This window comes from Pleurodeles waltl, chromosome 6, assembly GCF_031143425.1.
Source record: "Pleurodeles waltl isolate 20211129_DDA chromosome 6, aPleWal1.hap1.20221129, whole genome shotgun sequence".
In the NCBI taxonomy this organism is placed as follows: domain Eukaryota; kingdom Metazoa; phylum Chordata; class Amphibia; order Caudata; family Salamandridae; genus Pleurodeles; species Pleurodeles waltl.
Window position 1 is genome coordinate 1,315,534,434 of NC_090445.1, and position 13,097 is coordinate 1,315,547,530.

The 13,097-nt window shown below is 44.4% G+C and overlaps 1 protein-coding gene across 4 annotated transcripts in view; it reads left to right on the plus strand.

The window, feature by feature from the left end:
- Positions 1-13,097, plus strand: part of OPN4 (opsin 4) — a 714,562-nt gene that overhangs the window by 292,447 nt on the left and 409,018 nt on the right. For all 4 annotated transcript variants that reach the window (XM_069240595.1, XM_069240596.1, XM_069240598.1 and 1 more), the window contains exon 4: positions 4,556-4,759. In XM_069240595.1, the coding sequence (XP_069096696.1) occupies positions 4,556-4,759 (204 nt within the window). The remainder of the gene's footprint in view (positions 1-4,555; positions 4,760-13,097) is intronic.

The window sequence follows — 13,097 nt, forward strand, 5'->3', positions numbered from 1 at the left end:
GTGTCGCTGGATCCACATGGACCCCTGAGACATGAAACATGTTGACCCTGTTTACAGGGGTATAAGGTAGTCCCCTACCCTCTGTCTCCACTGTAACTGTGAGAGTGACTGAGCATTATCTCAATCTTCACTCTCCCTTCTGTGTTTTTATTTTGGCCATCACCCTTCCTTGATCAATAAATTTGTCGTGTCCTGTTGGGGTTTTGAGCTAATTTTATCCTTGTTTTGCTCTCCTATCCTTAAAGTGCCTGTAGGTGGGCATTGTCCTCGATACCTACTACCACAGCACAGAGATATTGAGATAAGATCTCCGGCAAAGAGCCCCCTTATAAGGGGTGCCCGTCAGACATTGCAGTGCCGGTCTGACGAGGAGCATGCCCGATGATGAAGCATGACATCTGACAGGATGTGTGAGGGCATTTGCTTCTAGCAAAAGGGTTGCCCCGTGTCCTTTTCTTTTCCTTGGGAACAGTGTATCTATATCTGTAATCCATGCCCACTGTGTCACTGGAATCAAACCATACCTGACTGATGAGCCCTAACGTGGGTTAAGCTAGTCCTGAGTTACTTGTGGTCTTGAACAGGGAGGGCATGGCCTGGCAGTTCAGGCTGGACTGTTCCCAATGATGCAGGGACAAGACTGATTTACATACGGCTGGGTCTAAACTGAGGGGACATGGTGTGCAAATTAACGAGGGATTGGGATGAATCCCCAAGTAATTGCAGAGAGGCTGAGATTAATTCAAGCATTCCATCCATCATTTATTTGTATACTTTAGTGTGCCACCATAAGTGTTATGAGTATACCCAGCCATGGGTCCCATGCACACTGTGTCACTGGAATCAAACCATACCTGACTGATGGGCCCTAACGTGGGATAAGCTAGTCCTGAGTTACTTGTGGTCTTGAACAGGGAGGGCATGGCCTGGCAGTTCCGGCTGGACTGTTCCCAGTGGTGCAGGGACAAGACTGATTTACATACGGCTGGGTCTAAACTGAGATGAGATGGTGTGTAAATTTACGAGGGGTTGGGATGCAGCCCCATGTAATTACAGAGTGGCTGAGATTAATTTGAGCATTCCATCCATCAGTTTTTTTGTATACTTTACTGAGCAGACCCACACATCTATCCCTTGTGACCGTTCATGTGGAGTGTCAAGGCCCCTCTTGTGCCCATTCCCTCAGTCAATAACAAGCTGATACACTCTTGAACGCTGAATCTTATCATGCCTCTTCCAATTTTTTGCTGCTCATCAATGACTGATGCAACCACCTGATGTGCCCTCCACATTAGTCCTGACAGAGACTAACCCACCCCATTACAGTGACTTGACTTTTGCCATATACCTGCTACTCACAGAAACGTCTGGACTTCAGTTGTGCCACTTGCTTTGTACCTGTACGTAAAGTCAAACTCAGTTCCTCATTGTGACCCAATACACACATCTGCTGACTTTGCTCTGCTTAATGGACCTAGCTGTGATACATCGCACCGCTAATCACTTTAATCTTCAAAAAGCGACCAGTGAGATAGATCCAGGTACTAGAACTCCTTTGAGTCAATCTGTCCATGGCTCCACACCCATCAACCAGTGTCAGATTCTAAGTCTCCATCTGGTCTAGCACTCAGCTCACCATATGAATGCCACACAGACTGCATTGTGCTGAAAACACAGTACAGCTGTACACACTTCAGCATGCACATCACTTCCGAGAGAGATAACTGACCACTTCCAGAGAAACTTGGTGATTGCCACTTGGACAGCATCAGAAGTTTCTTCAAGTGGGTGAGCCATTTTATTATGAGTGAATCAGACTTTCTGACCCCCCACAAGATTTATGTGACAGTACAGCGACCAAACTCCTCTTAGTACCATGCCGCAGCCTATCAAATAGCTTTCTACTTGCCTTTGCCTACCTTGATATATTGAAATTAGAAGGCAAAGTATACGTTGGACCTGATTCAGAAGGTGCAGCATGTATGGAAGGCAGTGTTTCAATGTAGACATTGTGAAAACACCAATTTCTTTAAAGTGTTGCACCAATGTATTTAACCTACATATGGTAGGAGGGCACACTCCATGAGCCCATGTGGCAGCATGACAACTCCATTACACATTTGAAGTCACTGTAACGCACAAAAGAAAAGTAAATTCATGTGCAACTCTAACAGCTATATATTTGCTTTTCTTTTCAGTATGAAAGGTTTAGTTAAAGAGCGAAGGCCCTCTCCAGCCATACCTGAATTGGGCGTAGAATCTATATGCATGAAACGTTTGAGGTAATTTCTTGATGTGTCTGTGAGGAAAAGAAATCCCCTGGGCATTTGAATCGGGTAAATATCTTTTGTGCCTCTGCACCAATAGCTTTGGCACTTTTATCAAACAATATGAATCTGTTCAATACTGACCTTGAGTGGACTAGATTTTAAATTGCATTCATGAAAAGGGACCAAGTTATGAGGCCAAACTTCTTAGCCAAAAATAATGTTCTTTATAAGGAAAGGGACCTAAACCATAAACAAAGATTCACTTTTGTAGACTTTAAACTATAATGTGGAGTAATGTGAAGAACGGTAATCCAATATGTCAAGTAGGAAATTCTATTAAAGCATTTACCTGTAACAATGGGTCAACTCAGACTTATTTTAGTTCCTTATATAGGAGAGAAAATGCTAGCCAATAAACAGATATTTTAAACAGGTATGGAATCAAAAGTGTGTATTACATTGATTATGTCCTGGTGATAACCCTATAAATAGTACATGAGGTTGAAATGTCTACATCTTTGGAAATTGATTCGATTTGTTTCTGGATATTTAATGAACTCTACAGTGTATCCAGAATGGCGGACTCAGACGTGCTATACAAAGTGATTTGCTTTGTGATATATACACTATAGCTCTCATTCTTACTGTATTTCACTGTGTAATTACTGTGGGCACCTTGCTCTATACTTGCCTCCTGAAAGGTACTCATGCACTCTATTTATTAAATACCTGTCTGTTGTACGGGTTACATGCTGGCTTCTTGCCAGCATTTATTTCATTAGTAATTATGTTACTTTGAATGTTTTAAATAAGGTTATTCTCTACAATGAGTCCTTGGTGGACCATTGTTACTTGCACATTTTACTTATACCCTGTCAACATGTTTTGACAAACCTTATTATCAAAGCATTTCATTGCCACATATTTGGAGCTTTTTACTTACATAACATTTGTACTATCATGCTGTTGATATGCTAGGTTTATTTATGTAGCGAAATCGTTATACCATCAGTCTTCTACTTGTTCAAATTGTATTAAAAAATGTCTACTTCTTTAGCCCATAATATTGCCTTTTGGAATACTCGAATCAGGGAACAGATCCTGTAGGTGGGATCAGGCAATTTACCGCACATGGTAAATACCGACATAGCACCTTATGTAATAAATATCTTCCATTCCGAATTTTCACTGGGGAAATGGGGCACAACATGCCACATTCAATGCTTACTGTACTGACTTCGGCATGCATTTTCAGCTGACCTAGGAAAAACGCATAGGCTTCAGGAATTAGTGCATGTTGGAAATTATATCTGTGCTAAAAGGTATTGCAGCCCTTACCAGAATTTAACAATCCAGCAGTGATTCCCACCTACGTGCTATTAAATTGACACATTGTTTCTAGGTCACTGCTGTCTTTTTGTGCATCAAAAACTGTAATTCTATTTAGAAATATTTTATTGACACATCGTTTACAAACATTAATAGGATTTAATTTAATTATCGGAATTTACGCTTTATTGAGACGTTATGAAAACAAAACCTACTCAGTTGCGTAGCTTCGGGAGTGGTTAATTGTTTGGGGTGTTACACCCCCCCATAATGTATTTTCTGCTAAGTAGTTGGGAACATGTGCTTTCAGTTGGGTATGGTGAGGTCCGTCGGATTTTAATAGGAATTTTGACACCCACACAGACAAAAACGCGCACCCACACAGTTTTCTGTAAGTCTTTAAAAATTGTTGGCTAGTTTAAAAAACATTATTTTTCCCTCATTTAGTATCCTGACAATCTGCATTCCTCTCCATTTCCACTGCCACCCCAAGACCCTCTCATGCGCCCTGCTTATCACTGTATTTTCACATTGTATGTTAATATGTTTGTTGGAAACGCTGAAGCTGCCCCCCCCACCCCCCCAATCTTACTGGACAAGCTACGCCCCTGACCCTCCTTTTTAAAGTGAACAAATGAGGAGTGGAAAGAAATGAGTCCGAACACAGACACATACAAACTCAACCCTCACTTGTTTACAACATATTCCAGATTATATGCTATTTAAGACACAATTAATCAAGCACAGCACACTATATTACACTTGCAGAGTGTATCACCTTTGTACATTTTGCCGTGTTAACATATGGCAACTGATCTTCATGTATTACCTTGAGCTCCAAATAATGCGTATGTTTTGTTTTATACGTTTTAAGCATCAAACTGTTCTCGTTTAAGTTGAATTTGGCTTCGTTGTTTCCAAGATCGAGTTTCCAAACGTTTGCTCTCTTTTTATAGGTTGCGAGCTTTATGCCTTCTGCGGGGCTCTCTTCGGGATCACGTCCATGATTACGCTGATGGTGATCGCCGTGGACCGGTACTTCGTCATCACCCGCCCTCTGGCTTCCATCGGGGTTTTGTCCAGAAAGAGAGCGGTGTTGATCCTCGTAGGCGTTTGGCTCTACTCCTTGTCCTGGAGCTTGCCACCGTTCTTTGGCTGGAGTAAGTCTTGTGAGGTGCACAAAAGAAGAAAAAATTGTGTGTGAACAGGTCAGAACAAAACTGGGACCAAGTTGCCATTCCTTAATCAAGAACAAAAGCAATGTCTCATGCTAGTATCACCGTGTTTAACAGGGATGTGGAATGAAATTTAGTAGGTGTCGAATCAACTTTTAATCTTTCTAACACTGAAAAAATAAACACTTAAATTGGATGTAACATACAGAGCTCATAAATTCACTCATCTCTGAGTGCATAGCTCATTAAGTGTGTGTTTTTCTTCGTATTTGGGGACTTTATTCCCCTTGATACCATTAGAATATCAGGGACAGGAAAAAAAACGGGTCTGGATGAGATACTCATAACGGACCATGAAAACGTGAGAACCCTGAAAGTGCCAGAAGGCAATTTCATTAGTGGTATGCATCATATAGATACCCAATATACAGCTCTGTGTACAGAAGGTTGTAATCTGAAGTAATCTTTCTGGAGGAAGCTTCTAATTCGCCTTGAAAAACTAATCAACAAAAATGTGTGGTGCTCCATACCCCGTGAATCTTACATGTAATACTCATTCACCCACCATCTGCTCAGAAATCAGATTAAAATACTCACAAGTAAGATTACACTAACACCATAAAACATGTAACAAAATGATTAAGTGTGATATGCGGTCATTTTAAAGTAGACATACGCGTCTTCATCACATTTTACAGATATCACTTTTATTGTTTTTCAGTCCTTTATTTAATCCTGTTGTAAACTTTTTCAATTTCCATTATTGAGTGGCTAAATTATGTTTTAGTGCACAATGTTGACATGAGAATAAGATCTTGTAGACCTTTATACTGTGCTCCCATCTTCCACGTATTTTTACAAAGAGAATCATTTCTGTCTCTAACAAAAATCTAAAAATGATAGTGTTCGTCAGCTAAAAGTAACAAGAACTGTAATCGGTTGATGCTCATTTTTTTTTACAAATGTAAGCAAATTCGCAATACTTTTAGTGTATCAATATAAGCATATGAAATTCATATAATAATTTGCCTGCCATTTTCCACACGTTGCTTACATGACCCAGGATTAGGGTTAGAAAATTTAAAGAAAATTTATTTTTTATTTTATTTATTTTTTCCCATTACAAAAACGGATTTCCCTGAAATATCTTCGGTATGACGCTCATGCATTTTAGTATTGTTCACTGCACTGTCACAATCTTTCTTCAGCATTCACGTCCAGTGTCACTTAGATGCGCTAAAAGACGTGCAAGTGTATTTATCAGAGTTTGTATATCCAACAAGAAGTAGACAGTTTACCCCATTTGCACAGGATGCCCCTGACCACTTGGTTAACACAATCCTGGGAAGGGGCAAAAGCGTATATTAAGGTTAATTGTGCTGACCCAGTTCACAAAGTGTTTCTGTGAAAAATGTTTAATTAGCTCAGGAGTAAAATATGTGCAAGACACAATGTATGGAATGTATATATATTGGTAATCAAGCCAAGAAAACATTCAAAGTTGCTGACACGTAGCTTACTCATGAGTAGAATGTAAGTATGTATGAAGTGGAATGAGTGCAAGTGAAGGATTTCACAGTAAAAAGGGGGTTGCCTGAGGAGTAGTCAGTAGGTTTGATACTTAGCCCCAGATTCATGTGGGCCTAGCGCTATTCTAACACCACATTCATATCGTCATTGTCAATTTATTGATCAGTTAATTAAAACCATTACAAATACAAGTAATACAACTCATGTGATGCAAAATGATTTTAAAACAAATAAAACTTAAAGAGGTAAAAAAAAAAAAAAAGTCTTCTTTGGAAAAGGGGGATAGTTACACGCGGTTACAGCCCTTGTGTTCTCTGCTATCTATTCAGCTGCTTGGGCTAGGAGCCTCCTGAGTGCTGACACATATTTTGGACATCTTGCCAGCGCCCAGGGAGCGGAGTGTGAAAAGCAAAGGTTAGATACCTCATTACAGGACCAGGCTCCCTGAGCCAACGCCAGTGGTATTATTAGTTGTCTTCTTTCAGCTGCTAAACTTGGACAGCAGCACAGCAGGTGTAGTCAGGTTTCTCGGGGTAAGAGCAGAGACTACAGGCATTTCTTTCCCTGTGTACGGACCAAGAAGGATTGAAGTCCTTAACTGGGAGGACTAATGTTCGCACGTAAAGAATTTGGTGCCGAATGCCTGCATTTATTGCTGCTAGGAGGTATGGTTGAGGGGCTCCAACTAAATAAGAATTGTTTAGCCCAGGCACAGTTGAGGGTGATTTAGTTAACAATAAATCAGACTCTCAGGAGAGTTCCTTTGCTCTTTTGTTAATTAATGTTTTACAGGCAGAGTGAGTCAATGAGTCTGATAGCTGGATGGAATCGCCTATTTCGAAAGTCTTTTGCACCTTACGTAATTGCGTGTGTCACAGATTGCCAGGGGTCACGAATATCGTTCTCAAGTGTTGTTTTAACGTAAGCGAGTTGGCCTTCCTGAGGCTGATGTAATATTTCAAGATTGCTGCTTGGCAGTCTATCTGTTGTGACTTTAGGCCCATTTCCAATTTGAGTCTGGTGCAACGTGTGTACTTTGGTTGCTGTAGAATTTTTAAATATGCCCTGCAGTGGGCCTGTTCTATAGTGGATTCCAAGGACCTCAGAAATGCCAGGTAACCATATTGCAGAGCGGGTAGTAATGTCACCTTTGTTACTCTCAATATTGGTGCAGTCAAGGCTCTTCTGAGTTGAATATTCAGTTTGGCAAGCTTGTATCCGATTACAGTAGCCTTGTGTCTGATTGCTTTTTCTGTGTGCCCGTACCGCGTTGTTTTCTGTGAATCACACCCTCGGGTAGTTGCATCTCCTGGCTGTATGGATGATCTGACTTTCCAATTGCCAGGTTGTTAGTTTTTTGTTCTTGTACCTTCCGAATATTAGGACTTTGATCTTTTTATGATTGACGTGCAACTGGTTGGCCTTGTTAAAAATATTCAGGGCATTTAAAGTTCGCTGTAGCCCAGTTTTCGTACAGTCCATTATCACAATATCATCCACATACTGGATGATTTGGAGTCTTGTGGGGCCCAACTTCGGTAAGACCAAACTGCTAGCTTTCAAGTATTTCTCCAAATCTGCAGTGTACAAATGAAACAGTAGCAGGGCTAAGACACACCCCTGGCTTTTAGGAGGTGTGTAGGAATGCCCCATAGTGACAACTTCTTCCACAGGGTGTCACGATCGACCCTATTGAAGGCCGAGCTGTAGTGAACAAAACAGCAAAATAACGGCTGATGACCAAAGTTGACTGCCTGATGCTGTAAGTATGCAAGTACCACAATGCTATCTACTGTTGAGGCTCCCACTCTGAAACCAGATTGAAAGAATGGCTGGATTTGGTGCTCTTCTACCCAGGCTTCAAGCTGATCCAACAGTAGTCGGGTGTACATTTTAGCTTCCACATCTAGGAGTGCAATTAATCGATAGTTGGTTGCTAGAGAGCAATACTCCTTTTTATAAATTGGAAACAGTATAGAACCTCTCCAGGACTCCAGAACTGTATTCAGGTAGTAAGTGTTATTGAAAAGGTCTGTCAGCTTCTCGGCCCAGTCCGATGGGGCACATTTAAACAGTGTAGCAGGTAGACCATTGGGTCCTGGTACCACGTCCTTCCTAGTCCTTTTTATGACGTTCTCTGTCATGCTCATAGAAAAGGTAGTCGAAGTCGTAGGAGAGAGATTGTCACTTTGAGGGGTCAGAAGACACTGAACACTGTCCCGGCTGTTGCTGGCAAATCTTGATGCTGTGTCGGTGTTCGTATATAGAGTTATTACGTGCAAGACCCATGCAGACTCTGATACCCCATTCTCTCTTGACTTATGGTCATTTCTTAGCTTGTTTACATAGTCCCAGAAGCGGGCGTGATTTGGCTCTTCCAGGAGCGGGAATAAGATACCCCATTCCTTCCTATCTTTTCACCCTTGTGCTCCCATATTAGTTTCTTAAGGGAACTTCTGCTGTTTGATACATGCACCACTCTGTCTGGTGTGGGCTTTTGCTTATGTCTGCGTTGGGCTCTGAGGATTGCCCGCCTTTTTTCAAGCAAGTTGTTGTCCATATGTATTATTGTGCCTCTTTGGGCCGGGTGGGTAACTTGTGGGCGCCGAGAGTTACCCAGCAACAGCTTATGTAGATCACCCACCAACTTCATCCACCATTCTAGGGATGCAGTTGGTACCCGTGCAGGGCTCTTAGCCATAGGGTTATTTTAGAAGCATCTTCGGATCTCCATTTGATTCTTCTCACCAGATGTACTTGCTCTGTGCCCGTTGAAACCCCTACCACTACCTGTTGTTCGGCTGCTTGAGCTTGATGTTCAATTATACATTTCAATGGATTTTGGCCACTCTCCACCCCCTTGGTGTTTTTGAAGTGGCCAACGCTCTGCTTGAGCTTTTCCGATAGGTAGATGTAATCAATGGTAGAGCCACCCTTAAATGACGGAGGAAGGAGGCTCCCAATCCGATTGTTCCTTTGCTCCTATCAGGCTGAAGATAAACTAAAAGTTGTGAGGAAGTTTTGGAATAGCTGTCCAAAGGGAGGTCCTCTGTATTTACATCAAGCCCATGTATGTTGAAATCACCCATCACAATTATTTTATGGCCGGGGTGGCTGAAGATGACCATTTCAAGGTTTGTCAGGAGTTCAAGGATTGTTACTGCTTTGGATTTCCTTGGAGCATTTATGTAGCAGTTGATTAATATGAGATCCACGTTTTGCAGGTCAATGTTCACACCGCTAATTGTTACTACTTGGGCCATTTTACTGTTGATGGTGAGCTCAGTGTTTACCAGATGGACCGCATGTTTAATGAAGATGGATAATCCACCAGATGGTCGACCAAAAATGCTGGGACGCGTGGCTGACTGGAAGATTTCATAATAGCCTGGCAGTAGAGAAGGAGTACATTCCCAGGTTTCTTGCATGCAAATAATGTCATTGGAGTTTAAGTAGGACGTGGCCACGCAAGATCTACTGATACTCCTGAGGCCTGCTACATTCTATGACAAAATTGACAGAGTTTTCCGTGCTTGTGAAGGGTGGTGCTCTATGGTCCCCATGTTGCTAGGGCCGATACCTTGGCTCTTCCTGATCAATCCGCCTGCTTTGCAGGCATGTTTGTTTGACCGTATGAACCTCTCTTCTATTTTGTACGCAGACTATAGTTATAGTCTGTGGAGCCACAGTTGTATTGATTCCATGATTCTGCCCCCCACCTGAGCCTCTTAGAAACGATTTCTGCTTTTTTGAGGGAGCAGTGTTTAAGAGGATGTACGGGTATTTGTCGAGTGGGGGTATGTATAGTTCGATGCCCCAGTCTGCGAACTGCGAACGACTCCCTTGATTCCCAGACTGCTGTCCTCTGTGCTACCGTTTTCCAAGATGTTTTTGTGATCTCGTTTTTTGCATTCAGTGCAGGGGACTCAAACCTTACCCATTCCATGTGTTCCGAGGTGATGTGCCTAAGAGAAGGAATTTGAGTAAATAGACGCAATAAGTTCCCTCTATTAAGAATATCTATGAGAGCTTTTGAGGTATAGTGTGTGATAAACATAAGGTCCAGAGAATCCTGCACCACAGAGTCTGATGTAGCTTGACCCGATGGTTTATCCTGCAATGTGGTCCCTGGGGGTCAGCGTTATTGGTGCTAATGTTTGATCTTGTAATTGAGCCTGGGGTGATGATCGTGGAGAGGCAAATGAGACTTTCCCCTCCCCACATCGCGAAGCCATTATCAGATCCGCCTCAAGTTTGTGTTGCTGGGCTATTGGTAAGGTGCATGCCTGAAACATTGGTAGGACTTCACGGTGACCCTGACTTCTGTTGTTTCTGAGACGTTATTTGTTTTGTGCCCTTTGACTGATCTGACTTGGGTCCTGTGTTTCCTGGCTTGTTTTTTTTATTTCTTTCCTGCTCTCTTTGTAAGGGCTGTGGATGGCTCTTGGGTGGGCTTGATGGTGAAGGTGCGTGATATCATGGTTTCACCGAGAGTTGTAATCACGCCTTCGGCAGTGGTTGCCAATTTTTCACCTGCGCGGGACATTGTGTCTATGCCTGGGCTAGGAATGGTGACCAAGGGGAGGCCGAACGCCCCTGGATCTTGACACAGTGAGCTGAATGTATTCACTCTTGCTGTAGTGGTATTTTGGCCTTGAATGTGGGCTGTTTGGGCGAGGTGACCCCTCTGGTTAGGCAAGGAGGATGTTATAGCTTTGTCGATGCTTGGTGTCATCTTGACTGCTTCACCTAGCTCACGCAGAATGTTCAGTAGGTCGCTTAACTTTTTAAGATTCAGAGAGCACGGACATTGAGCTCCCATCATTGTAGTGGCAAGGAGATTCTCCATGTTTGTTACCTTTGTTCTAATTTCAAGCAGATATGTGGCCAGCAACTGAAATAAGTCCAGTTGGAGCTCCATCTTGTTTGACAGACATAGAAGTGCCCTGGTCATAATGTCCTGGGAGGCTCTGATGGCTGCCAGCTCTTGTGCATTTGTGGGACACTCAGGAGTTGAACTAGCTGATGGGCCACCTCCAGCCTCGTCCTTTTCAGAGTGTTTAGTTGCTGTTGTTGCTGTTACTGTTGTAGTAAGAGCGAGTGTTCTATTAATCTGCTCCTCTAGGTTGTTGAGGAACTGCTCGGATAGTGCCCCTAGCTCTTGATCTGTGAGGATAGACCTGCCCTTGGTAATTCGCAAAATGTTTGGTTTACCACAAGGTGCTGATGAAAGCTCTTGGGGGTTGGCTGTCTCCGTCTGCTCCGCTTGTACCGGAGACCACTCGAGTTCACCAACTACTTGTGCAATTGTAGTGACTTTGTTCATTGCAGGTTTGTATTCCTCGGGCTTGTTGGCGTACTGGTTTGCCATGTCTGCTGTAATGAATAGGTCTTTGTACAATGTTGTTTGGGGTGTAACCCCTGGATGGGAGCAATCCACCATGGAAATGTAATACTGAATGGCGCTGTCTACAGTGGTGGAAAAGACTCTGATCAAGGGTGGAAGTAGTGCAGTGCCGGCTTGTGGCAGGGAGGCGTTGAAGACTGACGAATCGTGGTGGCCAGTTGTTGGTGCTGGGCATGAGAGGGATCTGTGGGCTTTGGTCCCTCCTGTAGAACTGTCTGTTTCTGTAGATATATCTGGTGAGTTTGTGCCATGTGCGGGGGTTGTTCCTTTATGCTAGTCTGGCTGTCGGCTTCTTCCTCAGCTGCATGCAGCCTTACATGCTCTCTTCCCCTCTCTGGACTCCCTGTTGCCGTTCTGCATAGGAATCGGACTATAGAGTCCCTTCCTTCAAGTTGGACCTGTGGGGCCAGTGCCTGTGCTGCCGCCTGGTCCGCCTGGTCCGGGAGCGACTCCTCATCTTTGGGCACCCAGTCGACCATCAGGTGAGCGGCGCATCCTCCCGTGCATTTTGGTTGTGGGGTCGAGCAATCCCCCATTCCTTGTCGAAGAGTATTGTATTTCCTTTTGGGCATTGCCATCGAGGGTTCCAGGCTGCCGTGGAGGTTGATGTGCATGGTGGTCTTGGGGACCTGCCCCTCACTCTCAAGCTGCTGACTCCCCTGTTGATGGCCCTCTGCTGCACCGTGTGCTTTGGCCGAACTGGCTTACGTTGCTGAGCGCCGCCTCTCCTCCACGTCCGTGAAGTGCAGCCGGCACCAGGCACCAGGCTGGCACTCGGTGAGTGATGGAGACCGTGGAGGGGCACGAGCATGCCACCTGGAGATGAGGCGATGAGGCGGGTAGGTAGCGGGGAGAGCTGCAGCGGTATCCTGGCCACCCCACACCCAAACCCCAGCACTTCTGGCACCAGTGACACCTCGGGCGCCCCCCCTACTACCCCAGGCAGCCTGCTCCCAACTTCACCATAAGCTGGGCTGGGCTGTGCCGTGCTGAAGAGCTGAGCGCTGTGTCCCAGGGGCCAGGGGGGCAGGAGGAGCAAGGAGCACTGCTTACCAGTGTGCTGCTGAAGGCTGAAGAGCTGAACTCTGGACCTCCTCACGTCCTCATTCCAGAAGCAGCTTTGTGGGCAGGAGCAGCGGGAGGGGAGGCTGGTAGCTGATAGTGATGGTAAGAGGGGCTGCCTCCCCCACCCCTGCAGCCGCACCCGGTCGGGCCGCTTCTGCAGGAATCTTTGGAGGCTGCTGAAGACGTTGGGTGGGAGGCGGGAAGTGTGCGCCGGTCACATTTCCGAGAGCCCACGGCAGGAGTCTCCATTCTCCGTGCTCCAACACGGTGTAGAGTGGGGCCCGTTGCCGCATAAACTGTCTCTCGGCATCTTAGGCGTCT